The sequence below is a fragment of the Rhinatrema bivittatum genome, chromosome 11 (assembly GCF_901001135.1).
Source record: "Rhinatrema bivittatum chromosome 11, aRhiBiv1.1, whole genome shotgun sequence".
Lineage (NCBI taxonomy): Eukaryota > Metazoa > Chordata > Amphibia > Gymnophiona > Rhinatrematidae > Rhinatrema > Rhinatrema bivittatum.
Genome location: NC_042625.1, coordinates 64,996,921 through 65,012,100, shown reverse-complemented (window position 1 = coordinate 65,012,100; position 15,180 = coordinate 64,996,921). Strand labels below are relative to the sequence as shown.

The 15,180-nt window shown below is 43.2% G+C and overlaps 1 protein-coding gene across 2 annotated transcripts in view; it reads left to right on the top strand.

Moving 5' to 3' along the window:
* The window catches only part of LRRC74B (leucine rich repeat containing 74B), a 38,373-nt gene extending 27,584 nt beyond the window's left edge, over window positions 1–10,789 (top strand). The window contains exons 9-11 of one of the 2 annotated variants that reach the window (XM_029571338.1): window positions 3,657–3,752; window positions 4,523–4,639; window positions 10,361–10,789. In XM_029571338.1, coding sequence (XP_029427198.1) covers window positions 3,657–3,752; window positions 4,523–4,639; window positions 10,361–10,363 — 216 coding nt within the window. In that variant the 3' untranslated portion in view covers window positions 10,364–10,789. The remainder of the gene's footprint in view (window positions 1–3,656; window positions 3,753–4,522; window positions 4,640–10,360) is intronic. The other variant, XM_029571339.1, reaches the window with a different exon arrangement.
* The last annotated feature ends 4,391 nt before the right edge of the window (window positions 10,790–15,180 follow it).

The following is a 15,180-nucleotide window of genomic DNA, read 5'->3' as shown; positions in this document are numbered from 1 at the left end:
AGGACAATTTTCAAACCCTTTTACCTGCATTAAGTGGCTGTTTGGAAATCCCCCTTCATTAATGTGACTAAAAGTCTGCACATTCTTGCATTGCACCCAGAAAGGAGGTCGGGGAGGAAAAGTCTGGGAACAGATTGAATTTGTAACTGGATGGATGTAGTTTTCTACCATAATTCTAACTGCAGAAAAAGCAGAAGCACGTGACCGAGCATCCTTTGATTTTGCAGCAAGTTTCAAAGCAAAAAGCATGCATAGTGTTGGGGACTAGCTAGACAGTGGACCCTTAGGCCGGCCTGCGGGAGACCTGGGGTAGTTGGACTATGGTCTCGGGGCAGCAGGCTGGTAGGCAGACCAGGCTGATGTAGACAGTAGGCTTCACCCGGAAGCTGGTACTCCCCCGGGAGGAGCCCTTGGGAGTCCAGCCGCTTGGGACTCAGGAGGTTCACCCTGGAAGCCGGGGTCCCCCCGGGAGGAGCCCGTAGGAACCCGGCCGCTGGGACTTAGGTGATCTCTGGTCCGGATCTTGAGCAGGCTGGAGCTGAAGCGGATGAAGGAGGCCTGGCAGGAACTGCGGTGGGCCGAAGTCAGGCAGCGTGAAACCAGGCAGGAACTGCAGCGAGCTGAAGGCAGGCAGAGAGAGAAACCAGGCGGGAACTGTAGCAAGCTGAAGGCAGGCAGAGCGGGACCAGGCAGGAACCTGGACAGGTGCTGAAGCAGGCAAGAACTAAGAGGTTAGAAGTGCGAGCAAGTCACGTAGTAGACCAAGCAGGCAGGCAGGCAGGCAGGAACGGTGTGCGAGGGAGTCACACACTGGGGCTCAGGGCAACTGGGCACCGCAAGGGACCCGGTTGCAAGGCGTCGTAGTAGGGTCTGCGGGGACTTTAAGTAGGACTGGGCGTCTGACGTCAGGAGTGGGGGCGGAGCGCGCTCTGGCGGGAAACGGGCTATATCAGCGCCGTGACAGCGCGCGCGTGCGCCTAAGGAGCCCAGGATAATGGCATCTCCCCCGCGGAGAGACGCTCACGGAGCTGGTTCAGGCATCGAGTGGCCCAGCTGGAACTTTGAGGTAAGGGCCGGGACGCGAGGGTCGCGGAGCGGACCGCAACACATATACTTTGAAAACTGGTGCAAAGCCCATGGGTAAAAAGAACCTGGACAGTCTGAAAATGATCCACTTAATATGCAAGTATGCCACAGAATTTCAGAAACTTTGCTGCAGAATTTACTCTTTAGCTGTTGCAGGAAACTGAGCGTTGCGATCATACTGTACAGTATCAGCACATTTTATGGTGGGCATGCATATACTTCACAGTGTGAATATATCCTGTGGTACGAGTTTATAAGAAGAGTGCTTTCCAAGGAAACTCACGCAAGGGCTGGCACTGGCTCACAGGCCCCACCCTGACTTTCTATTATGGGCTCAGCCCTGTTTGAATCTCTGCTGTTGTGCTCTGAGTACTGGAACAGTGCCTTCAAATTTTGGTGCCATAGGCAATTGCCTATATTCCCCATGAGTACATTCCTATGTCTGACTCCCATCACACAGTCATATTACTGGCTTATGTCATACAGTAACGTGACAGATTCCTGTCCCATAACAAATTTCCATCGCACTCTCTTGTAATAGATTCCAGTCATGCAATTGTTTATTATTTATCCAATCCTGGTGTGGTACTGGGCAAAGAAACATGGTTCCTGCACGGGGGGGCAGAAGTACAGTCTTCAAGGCCTTTAAGGTTTTGTTCACACAGGGGCTCTTCAGTCACTCCAAAAAGACATGATCCACATCAGTGTTTTGTATTTTGTATTTATTAGAATTTATTGATCGCTTTACACAAAAAGGCCTAAGTGATTCACATAATAAAACATAAATAATAAAAGTAATACTGATAAAACATAAATAAAACAATAAAACCATAAAACAGATAAATCATTTCTACTAACTTAAAGAAGTTCTGCTGTTCAAAGCAAAAATCTTTACTGATCCGAAGGCAAGGAAAAACAAAAGTCCAAAAACTCTGGCATCCTCCAGGACAATGCATCAGTGCTGTAACACAATCCACAGTACAAAAAATAAACCAGTTTCTTCTCACTCTGCTTCCCAACACAGATCAGCCCTTTGTGATGGGTATCCCTTCCACCCTGGGCCCTCCCAATACCCGATTGTTAGCTGAAATCCTTTTCTAAAAGATTCCTTCTCTTGTTCTTGCTCTCTCTTGAGTCTCTGGCTGATTGTGACTGAATCCAAGACTGAGACTTTTTCTAGGCAGTACACTCATCTCCAGTTTCCTGGGAATCCTCTTTTCCTCAGGATTCCTTAGGATTTGTTGTTCTTCAGGACCCTTCTCTTCTCCACTCTCTCTGGATTTCCAGGAACTTCTATCCTAGAATCCTTCTTCTCAATACTCCTCTGAGCCTCTTCTGTGCAGGGTAGGCCCTATGGTGCCATTCTGTGAAGAGATAACTGCAAATTTCCCCAGGACTCCAGATCTTGGAATCCTACCTCAGAAGCCTCCTGCATCACATGGATGCAAGGGTTTTATACCCTGCCTTCACTTTTCCCAATGGGGAGTGGTACACCACACTAACAATACACTGATATCATAGGACAGGACAGAGTCTGTTGAGACCTTTGACACAACTGCTGGCTGGAGGGCCTGGCGAGGTCACAATTGCCATACCAACCAGGGGCAACCACCGCTAGTAAGGGGCAGATTTTGGGGCCCCCTTACATTTATTTAAAAAATGTATATCCCAATCCATCCACCGTTTTGTATAGGTAACAGAGAAACATTTACAATTGAAGAAAAAAACCCAGAACATCAGATTATGGGAATTCTTCGCAGCAATTAATAACCCTCCTCCTCCTTTATGTAGATGGGGCTGGGAAAAAAAGAATAATTTGAAAGATGTAATTGAGTAAAATGGTGTCAGATTGATACCACCTAGTCTTAGAGGTACATAAAATTTCGGGACAGTCACATTTCAACAGAATATAGCGAGCTTCTTATGGATAGCTTGACTGTTCACTAAACAGATAGGGTTGTGATAGAAGAGGCCCAATGAAACTCATCTCTGGGTAGTGTAACTAAAGCAGAGCAGGGTATATTCTGGAGCGTAAATAGATGATTGGCACAGTGCATAGGGAGGCCACATAGCGGCCGCGTCCAAGCACTATCTGAATCACATCACTCATGTTGTACAGCAGCAGTCCAAAAAATTAAGTAAATCAAATTAGAAAAGCAATGAAAAAGTCCACCTACAAGGACTAAGGAACATGATCTCACATGAAGAAGCAAGCTGCTTTGTTGCGCTTCTCATGCATGACTGTAAAGGGTTCCCTTGCACACCTGAATAACCAGCTTTCCTCATGCACTCCTGTAATGGCATCCTCTCACATGCTTCTGTAGCAAGTCCTCCCCCACCCACACACACTTCTCTTGTAGGCAGTAGTAGGCAATTGCTTAATTTGAGAATGAGCTCTGCTTTAGTCTGTTCATGGTTTTTGAGGTGACTGAAGAGTTCAATCTTTGAATGACCAGTTTGTCCAAAGAACTGCAGGCCATTCCATAGTGGACAGGATTCCTTCGCATACCTCCTACTGCACACTAACACATAATAAAAGCCCAGTGAATCAAGCTGTGTCTTGTTCTTAGATGGCTCGGAACCCCATGCAGAGCACGGGTTGTTTTGGAGTCCTGAAAGCTATCCAAGCAAACCTGGAGTCTGCCATTGAATTCCTGGACTTTTCAGTAAGTGCGACACATGTGTGCAGCTGTGTGAGTGTGGAGGTAGCACTACAGTAATGAAATAAAGCAAGATTAGTGTTGGCGAATTGGGGAAAGTGGCAGGGGACTGAAGTGATTACACTAGGGGTGCAAACAGTCATTTCTTTTTTTCTTCATTTAGTTTTGTTTCTTTAAATTTAGATTATTTCATTTTTTTTGTTTCTTTTTATTTGAAACAAAAACTATGAAATTTTGAAAAAGAAATGAAAAACGAAACCAAAAAATTTGTCAGGCCACCACATTAAACCCCCCCCCCCCCCCACACACCTTCCAGATCTCTTCCGATCCCTCCCAACCGCCCCTGGACCCTCTTACCCAATGGTATCTTCATTTTGTGTTTACCAGTCCAGGGGCCAAACTAATGTATTGTACATTTTTTTTTTTAGGGCCTCTGATTACATTTTGGACTGAAGTCTATACAAGTGATACAAAATAAATGTATCCAACTCATATGGAATATAATGTCGTTACCAAAGCACATATACAGTATTCTAAAACCGCAGAGGAGGCTCAGATGCTAAAATCGGGGCATTTTCAAACAATTTAGCCCTCCCTCTTTTTTTTTCGGTTCAGCACCTCAAAATTCTGTACAGTCCAGAAATGGTTAAAGCAGGGACAAAGTACATAACACAGTGGGGGTGTGATAGCACAGGAACTGTGTGCACAGTACGGAGGCCATTTGGGGTGCAATGGGGGTGCTCTACTTCTATTAGGCTGTTTTTTTTTCTCTTTAGGATATCTCAGTGGACGAAGCATTTGATAAGCTGTATTATACCATGAAATCACTTAACCCAGTCCTTTCCGTCAGGCACAAGGGCAACAATCCCATTTCATTTGTGGATAAAAGAAAGGTAAGGAGAGACGATGAAGTGTGGAATGTTATGGGAAAACACACTGGCTCTCGTTTTTCTTCCTGCAGGAATCTCGGACCTCAACTTCATATGCATGACACACGTATGCTGCATACATGAATTCCTAGAGGAGTTTAATGCATCTATAATAGTGATTTTCTTTTAAAATGTTTGTGATTACCTAAAAGTGCCTTCAACTAGCCATATCAACAAGGGTGTGACATAAGGGCAACCCCTGGGCAAGACGGATCCTTTAACTGGCACCCGGGGGCACATAGAAAGAATAAAGGATGGACCCTTTTTGCTCAAAACACCTCCACATTTTAAAAAAATCAGAGAAAATTCTTTTTCACACAACAAACAATTAAGCTCTGGAATTCATTGCCGGAAGATGAGGTTAAGACAGTTAGTGTAGCTGAGTTTAAAAAAGGCATAAAGATAACACCCTGACACGCAGCTAAGTTAGGGGATGCGTGAATATGTCAGGCTCGTGCGTGCTGAGCAGATTTGAAAAGCCGCCAGGATAAGCGCGTAAATGTCGCCACGTGCACAGATCGGAATTTCTCAAAAGGGGGTGGGGCGTGGGCATGGTCTGGGCGGGACATGGGTGCTTCGAGACTTTAACCAGAAATTTGAGCATAGGTACTTACACAATTGGATGCATGCCGAAGTCCTGCTATGGATGGTGCGTAAATATAAAACAATAATTAACAAGCAATTTCAGAGGGGTATAAAGGTCTGGAGTAATTGGGGGGAGTAGAGGCTATCAAGCCAGGGAGGTCTGGAGGACCTAGCTGATAACTGGGCGACCTGGGGAAGAACTGGTAAAACAGGCAATGGCGTCAGCATGCGTTCCTTTTAAAATTTCCCCACTTACGCGATAGGTGTGGCTTTTGTGCGCACAGGCGTGTATCCACTTGAAATTGGGCGCACTTGTACATGCAGCTATGGATTTTTTATAACATGCACACATATACGCGCGCATGTTGTAAAATAACCACGACCCTGGGTGCGGACCGACACACGTGCAAACGTGTACCTGTGCGCCGTTTTTAAAATTCCCCTTTTAGGGAAAAGCCACTGCTTATCACCTTGCAATAGCAGCATGGGATCTATATACTGTTTGGAGTTTGTTTACTGCTTGGGTACTTGCCAAGTACTTGTAACCTGGATTTGCCGCTGTTGGAGACAGAATGCTGGGATTGATGGACCCTTGGTCTGACCTTGTATGACAATTTCCCATATTCTTCTAGGCATAAATTTCTTGAGTTTACTAGTAACATGATTTGAGAAATCTTGGTAAATCAGGACTTTCTGATTATTACATTGAATGTCCCCTTTTCTTCCAGTAGGCTTGCAGAATAAGCATCTTGTGTGCATAGTTTTATCATTTTTGTAATTACTACTTGTGGCTTTAAGTGGCCAATAGCTTTGGGGCCTAAGCGAGGCGCTCATTCAAAACCAATTCAGCCTTGATAGTCACCCAGGTCCAACTCCGACACCAGTCAAATCTCCAGTACCTGTATGAGCTCATGATCTGGAACTGCTTCAGATATCCCTACAAATCACAGGTTAATTTGCCTGGATTGAATTTTAAGATCATCCAGCTTGTCCTCTCTGTCCATTGCAGCCTTCTCTGATACAGAGATCCGCTTCTCCAACCTCATCCTCTACTACAGTAATATGGCCTTCTGCTATCATCCAACTATGTTCCAATGTCTGACATGGAATTTTTAAGTTCTGCAATTTGTTCAGAGATCTGCTCCAGTTTATTATCAAGCGCCGCTATTACACCTGCTGTTACCCCTGCCACCAACTCTGAATAGGTATTGTGTCCTCTTTGGAGGCAGCCATCTTGTTTTCACTCGTCTTTATCTTGTCTTTGTCTTTTCCAGTTAATTTCATGGTTATCTCTTCATCACTTTTAACCATGAACTTGTCCATACATTAGAAACACTGAATGTTCAAGTTATGCCAAAAACTAAGGGCTGGATTTTAAAAGCTCTATGCATGTAAATCCAGTGGATTTACGCACGTAGATGCGCGTAAAGTCCCGGGACGCATCTAAGTCCCGGGGCTTTAAAAAAGGGGCGGTCTGTAGGTAAGAGGCCTTCGGCACAGCGGCCATTTGCTGGGGTATCGTGTGCCGGCAGGCTGCAGGCGCGCGCAAAAGGTAAAATAGAGGTTGGGGGGGTTTTAGAATAGGGCTAGGGGCGTGGAAAGGATAAGGGAAGGGGTGGGAAGGTTAGAATAGGGGGAAGGCTGCGGGTGTCGGCACGCGCAAGATGCACTAGTGTGCTCCCCCTTGCATGCGCTGATTATAAAATCAGGCGAACATTTGTGCACGCCGTGTAGTGTGCGCACATGTACGACCACGCGGATGTTTTAAAATTTACCCCTAAATGCAAAAATGTGTAAAAATTGTGGTCATCTGAGGGATGGAACCCGGAGCTCAGCAACAACACAGTTCACCAAGACCACCTCCAGTTATTTATTTTTAAAATGTCAGCCGTTCCTACTCATGATGACAAGTACAGTTATGGGGTTATTTGTTTATCCGCATTAATACATATTCTTTTGTCAGTGGATTTCAAAGCCATAAAATGAGGGGCTTCCATGCTCTTTCACTGCTCAGTATCATTTCCTATAACAATGGAATTTGGAGTCCTTGCCTGTGGGGCCAGCTGAGGTCACAAAAGACTCGGTTACTGCTGAAGTTTTCGTGCCACACTTGCTGTTGGGAACTAAGGAGGTGAAGCAGATAAGCAGCAATAGAATGCTCTGTGTAATCGTACACCTTGGTTGTCCTGGTAGAAACAGCCCAAAGATCTCGTCTGCTCTTTGCTTAGACCATGAACACTAGAAATTTGCAGAGCAGTCCAGCTCTCCTGTGGATGCTCACAGGGCTGGATGAAACATGCTGAGACCCTAAGCCATCTCAAGTTTAAGAATGTAAAACTTGAAAAATTTAGTGATTTGTTTCTGTTTAGAAGCCCTCTTGTAATCTGAGGACCTAAACTGTTACTTAGGGTAGCTCGTGCCTAAATCTGGCACTGGCTGCGCAATTCCTGTCAGAGCCGGATTCTTCCTGTCAAGCCAAAGAAAAATCAAATCAAATATCCAGCAACACCAGATGCAAGCTGAGCTTTCCTCTTTTGTTACCCCACACTTGTCGTAATCCATGCTGTTTCAAGGAGTCTGGGTTCCCCTATTTCTCCTGTGCTGGCTACAGAAAGGCCCAATGATAAGGAAACATAAGCAGTCTTTAATCTGGATTAGCTCTTCTATGTGAACAAGTGATCACAGCCCACAGGTGCCAACAAGGATATCCTGCTCCTGTTTTTCTTTCCTTCTGACTGCTGGATCCAGTCAGACTGAGAAATAGGTTTTGCTTTATTGAAGAGAAATGTCTAAGGGGGTTATTTACTAAAGGTAAACACCTATCGCACACAAAAAGGGCCTTTTCGCGTGCGATAGGATTTAAATTAGCTGGAGGGGAGGAGTCTGGGCGGGGAGGGGGAGGAGTCGGCTGTGGCACCGCTGCCGGCGATAATGTGAGGAACATTATTGCCGGCAGTAGCGCGGCGAATAGCACCACCTTTTACGGTGACGCTATTTGCTGTGAAAGGCGGCAGCCAGCCGCACCGCGGCTGGCGAAATCGCACCGCCGTGGTGCGAACGGCTGCGGCCTTTCGCAGGCCCGTCCCCCCCTCACACCCCCGCCTCCTTTTTCGCGGGATTCATCATTCCACGAGGAATGATGAGTCCAGCCCTAAGTTTGGTTTCTATAGTTTCTTTTAGTTTTATATTGTTTGTTCTCTGCTTATTTCTCTGTCTATGAGAAAAATGCTTAGTAAATGAGGACCTTTGTACCTGAGGCAAAGAGGGGGAAGTGACCTGCCCAGGATCACAAAGAGTGGCAGTGGGATTTGAACTGCAGCTTCCCTGGTTCACAGCCTGCTGCTCTCACCTCTAGGATACCGAGTGACTATTTTTGAATGTAATTGGTTAGGTTTATCCAGCTGCATGTACCTGGATAAATTTAGCCTTAACCAGGTATATTCAACATATAGCTGGTTAAGTGGCTCCAAAATAAAACAAAAAAAATGTTTGTGGGCCTTCAGGCCCAATCCCACCGCCTCTTAGCCCACAAAACACTTTGAAATAAATGCTGGCTTCGTAATTTATGGATGTTCAAACATAAGCTATTTTGAAATATTTATTCTTTTTATTAGTATGGTTGACTTTTTAAATTCTGCATGTGTGACCAAGGTGAGGTATTCTGCTAACATATAGTTTCCGTGTATGGATCTATAGCAGCTTGGCTTGTTCTATTTTCCTAATAAGAGGTGTATTGGTATTTTAGGTTCTGATGTTATATTTCCGTCAACTCAAGCTGTCATTGATTGTGGAACACTGCATTGTTGTATTGGCACCTGCTCTTCCACTGAAAATAGAAATGAACTCAAACTAGTATAAACGTTTGTATATACTTTCTATATGAAGATCCCTGGTTCAGATCTCCTGCTCCCTACATCATCCAGGGCTGAAGATGCTACAGAGGCAATGGGATGGGGAATCAGGGCCCATGATGTCAGGGTTTTCAGAAGGAGCTCCAGTTGTGTGGCTCCTGGTCCAAGACCATTGCTGCAGTGACTGGACTAATTATATGTTGTGAGGGGAAATAAAAGGGGCAAAATCCCCAGATAGTTGCAAATGAAGGCTCATGATGCCAGGTTTTCAGTCCTGGTTACACTGAGTTGTAATTACGAAGGAAGAGAAGGAAAATGCAGGGTAAAATAAGCACTCATATAGTAAGATTTAGACTGAAAATTCATATAACTTAGGCACTTAAGTTAGGTGCCTAACATTGAAAATCAGTGCTCAGTGCCCAACTTACTTTCCCTGTCTTGGCCCCACCCTACATAGCCACCCAGAGAACAACATTCAGCTTTTATACGGCTGAGCAAGTTAGCCTGATAAACTGATCCGGCTAACTTGGCCGAGATATACATCGACATGGCCGTGCTGCTGAATATACTTGTCTATCTTTTAGTTAGCTGGATACGTTTATCCAGCTATTGTACTGCCATGTAGCTTTCCTAGACATAAACACGAAGAGAAGGATCGGTAAAAAGGACTTTTATTGAATCTTGCCCGACTCTGGCCGAGTTTCGCTCTTCTAGGAGCTGCCTCAGGGGCTATTGTAAACAAGTATAAAAACACATATACATAAATATGTGTAAAATCAAAATAAACATAAATAAATCATTAAATTAAAATACACTTATGAATTAAATACATAAATAAATAGTAAAGTATAGAACATAAAAACGTACATACATATAAAATGCATAAATATTTCCAAATATAAAACATGTGTGTACACAAAACATCTATAAAGAATATATAAATTATGTAAAAAATCACATGTATGTGTGCCCCCCCCCCCCCCCCCCCCGTTTTCACAGGATTCACCATTTTGCGAAAGAATGGTGAATCCAGGCTTTAGCCAGCTTATGTGGTGCTGCACCCTAGGCAGTTTTCAAAACGGCAAAATTCTCTATCAAAACTCAGCACCTGAACTCTGAAAATTGACCTCTTAGTGAATAAGGCTCGTAGGGCTTTTTTTCTGACATTCCATGGGAGATGAAATCCAGAGTATTGTTGCATTTTATCTGTCACTTGTCTATATATTTTGTTTGTTTGTTTTTTTTCCAGTGAATTCATCAAGCTGCTTCATGTGTGACCTCTGGTCATGTGGGGCCAAATATGACAAGTCCTCATTTTTACACCTGGGGATTATCTGCATGACTATTTCTCTGGCACTGTCTTCATTGGCCACTCCATGGCCATGCATCCACATTGTACCATGAGTATACCTTGTTACCTGGGTACTGTACTACTGCTCATCAAAGTTTTCACAGTAGATCAGAGCTTGAATTGGACACACCCAACTTTACAGCACCAGTTCTTAAAGGAAGAACATCATTCCTGCCCGCTGGCCCCCTCTGGTTGTATTTTGCATTGAAATGAATAAAATAACATGTCGGATAATAACCTTATCAGTTTTTATATAGTTAGCGTTTTTAATTAATTTTGTTAATTGTAATGGAATGAAAATTGTTCAATAAATTTGAATCACGTTTATCTGTGTAGTCTTCATTAGTTTAATATAATAATGCAAAATGTGCTTTACTACTACTGATATTTATTTCTACTTCTTTGTACACTGTCTACAAGTGTACATGATTGTGATCTCATGAGTAAAGTTCAAGGGTATGCTTCTGCACTCAAGGGCATCTCCAGTCTGGGGAGTCACTCTCCCTCACATCTGAATGGCAGCACTGAAGGAAAGGTTGCTGAAGGTTCCTTCAGTGCTGTTATATAGAATATTTAACAACTTAATTTACTGACAATGATATTCCAGTCTCATTTGTTATATAGAATATTTAACAACTTAATTTACAGACAATGATATTCCAGTCACAGGATTCTCTCTCCTCTGTCTTCATCACTTTTCTTGGGTGATAACTCCTAATATGAAACCCAACATTTTTCTCTGCGTGCATCACTTTGCACTTGTCCACATTAAATTTTGTGTTCCTAGATTCCCAGTCTTTCAAGATCCTTCTGCAGCTCCTCACAGTCTGCTTGTGTTTAAATTGCTTTGAATAATTTTATAGACAAAAATTGATCTCACTTTAACAAACCAACTGATGTGTGATGCAAAAAAATTGTTTTCATAACAATATGAATGACCATCATAACGTGGCAATGGCAAAGCAATCTAGGACTCATATGTCCTTTTAATGCTAAATGATTATTAAATATCCTCCTGTGCTCAAAATTTTAATCATCAGTCATTTCATATGTCAACTGACCATTTGTCAATGATTTCCTAATTATTTATACTATTTCTCACTTTTTTATAAAAGAAAAAACAATGCATGCACTTCGTAATGTGAATATATGTAAACACCAGAAATGACTTCAACAATTTGCTCAAATGTCTTCCAAAGTCCTTCACTTGTTACTCAATGTTCTAATATATCTGATACCGGGAAACGATATCTTCAAAGTCAAGATCACCCGACATTGCAATGTTTCGGAGGGAAAACCCTCCTTCTTCAGGGGAATGTTGAATCAATTTTATTTCAGAATATAATCTGACCCGATCTTACCTATACAGACAGAAAAATACTGAAAGTGCATTGCCATGAATAATTTTTATACAAGCACACATCTAGTACACATAACACAGATTGGTGGTAAACATGCCTAAGCATGAAAAAATTATTTTTAAACTCGCTGTGTACAGGAAATCTTTGGAGAATATTACTTTCAATGCATGGTTATGAAGACCCTACATACACTGTCAAAATGAGAAAGTAAAAAATAAATGAAAATAAAGACTGACCCAATGCATAGAAGGCAAACATTTCTAAAGAATATCTGTAAAACAATAAATCCCTGTATTTATAAAAAGGTAAAAACAGCCAAGATGAGAAACTTACTGCAAGTAGATTTTTCATGTCAAGTTGCAATCTAATTGGCATTAGATTGGCTACTATCCAGTCCTCAGGTATAGAGGCAGATTTGAATGATAGGTTACAATTACCAATAGCAGTTCTACAATTTCATATCTGAGTTCTTTTAGAACTTTGAGGTGATTACCACCAGGTCCTGGTAATTTGTTACTATTTAGTTTGTCAATTTGTTCTAGCAGTTCTTCCAAATTCATTTCATTTTTCTGCGATAGGGGCAGATTTTCAAAGGCTATGCATGTAATATACGCACATAACCTGAGAAAATCTGCCCCTGCATGCGCCGAGCCTATTTTGCATAGGCTTGGTGGCGCGCGTATGTCCTGGGGTTTTCGAAAATGGGTGGATCGGGGGCGGGCCAGGGGTGTGGTGGTGGGCCAGGGTCGGGGCCGGGGGCATAGCAGCAGTCCAGGGGCGGGGCGGGTCTGTGGGCGTGATGGCGGTCCGCGGACCGGGCCAGGGGCGTTCCTAATCCTCCGGCATAGCGGCCGTGCCAGAGGTTCGTACGCCGGAAGCCAGCCGGGGGCAGGTGTAACTCGCCGAATAAGGTAGGGGGGGATTTAGGTAGGGCTGGGGGGCGGGTTAGATAGGGGAAGGGAGGAAAAGGTGGGGGGGACCAAAAAAAAAGTTCCCTCCGAGGCCGCTCCGATTTCGGAGCGGCCTTAGAGGGAACGGGGAAAGCCATCGGGGCTCCCCTCGGGCTCGGTGCGCGCAAAGTGCACATGTGTGCACCCCCTTGCACGTGCCGAGCCCGGATTTTATAACATGCGCACGGCTGCGCGCGCATGTTATAAAATCGGGCGTAGATTTTGTGTGCGCCAGGTTGCACGCACAAATCTATGCCCGCGCTTAAGTTTTAAAATCTGGCCCATAGTCTATCTTATCCTCCCTGAGTGCCCTTTCACCCTTGGTCATCAAATAGCCCAATTGACTTCCTTGAAGTTTTCTTCTTTTTAATGTGCTTGAAAAAGGTTTATTATTAGTTTTTGCCTCTTTTACTAGTCTGTCTTCAATTTCTGTCTTGGCTTTATTAATGTTTTACATTTAATTTGCCAGTACTTAATGTTTTTTCCATTTTCCTTATTAGGTCCTGTTTTTTATATTGTAAAAAATGCCTTTTTGACTTTAATAACCTCTTTCACAGTCCCATGAGCTATGCTGGCAGGCACTTCTTCTTTTGATATATTTTATCATTGCTATTTTATGCAACCTTGTATGTGCTGCAGGGTTACCTCTGCCTGTTTTTGTACTCTTTGGGATTGTGTTTCAGTCAAAGAACTGCTGCAACAGGTTTCTCCCGGCTATGCATGAGATCCTGTCATGGCTGGGTGTGTCTGCTCTCCAGCTGGGCTAGGACCAACCTGAACAGCAATCTGTTATGATCCGCGGAGGCACAGAAGGTCCGAAAACCTTTGCCTCTTTCATACTGTTAATTGCTGCAGGGACAGTAGAACCCCTTTTTGATTGGGGTAGGCCAAAAATATCAATGTCCGTCCTTGCCCCATAAATGCCTTAGTTGCTGATGTCGTGTGGGGCAAAAGGATGGTAGGGCCCTGACTCCGGTGATCCCTCCTCCATTCCTCTGCCTATGAAGTGGTAAGTGCTGCTACCGGAGCTCTTCCTTGCTGCGGTGCTGCACTTGCTGGTGGTCAGTCACATCAAAATCGGGAAGTAGCCACTCTTCTTATGTTTTATAAGCATTGAACAATGTTTTTAAAAAAATTATTCAAAAGTTTACAGCACCAGGACTGATGATTAAAAATGTCCCCGTAGCAGTGAAAAATGCTGAAATCTAAAGCATCTGTGGGGGTGTTATGCTGGTCCTCATTAAGTAAAGAAGATATGCTGATTCAAGTCTCTTGAAGTGATGCTAGTGCTATATTTTGTTTACAGATGCTCTTTAAGATCAGACACAGCTTACAGAGAAGTATTGATGGGAGGATGCATGTGCCAGCTGAGATGTAAACCCCCCCCCACACACACACACAAATTCTGAGTGCTGCAAGCTTTCATAGCTGAGCTCAGGGAATTGGTGTCACTGGCCTCCCCATCCACTGCTGCCAGATTTTATAGACATGTCATTTTTTTGCTCTTTTTTTTTTTTTTTAATTGTCAGTAAATTTACTGATGGTTGATAACCTTGTTTCACCGTGCTAAATAAATTTGTTTTTAATCATCCTGAAAGGCTCCTGATCCTGGAAAATATCCGTGGGCTAGTGTCTGTTTCTGTGGCAACATGTTACGTGTGCATTGCTGACTCAGAGAGAAAACTCCTGGGGAGCCCATAGCAGCATTATTTGATGGGGGATATGATCTGTTTGAGCTCCGAATTGCTCACATGCTGTGTGCATTGCTGCCAAGCATCTCAGAGGAATCACATCAATTTGGAATATTTTCAGATTCTAAATGTAATATTTCTAAGACAAAGACATTAAATATAAATATTTCTTCTGAAGAAATAACCCCTCTAAAAACTAATTTCCCCTTCTCTGTGCAAGAGTGACTGTTCAGGACCAGTATCAACCCACAGGTCTACAGGCCCTGCAGAGAGAGCTCTCCTTCCACCCGATTTGGACAAACCTGGAGTATTGGGTTGCATCAGATCCCAGGAGCATGGGTACAGAGACATAGAAGGGCTACTATATATACACTATAGGGATAATTTTCAAAAGTATTGCACATGTACATAGTTTAAATTCATATAGGTTAATTCTATACTCTTATCTCTTTATTATTACATACATACTAACTTGTTTAATTATATGTCTGTTAAGCATATATGCTATCAATTGTTCTATGTAAACGTTATGCTACGCTATATAATCGGTTTACAAGAAACAATACGATTATATAGCAAACAGTTATCGGTATATAAAAGCTCATAAATAAATAAATAAATGTAAAAGCAGCATATATCATAATAATTTTCAAAAACCCATTTATGTGCTTAAAGTGCCCTTACATGTGTAAAACCCAATTCTTAAAGAGCCTTTA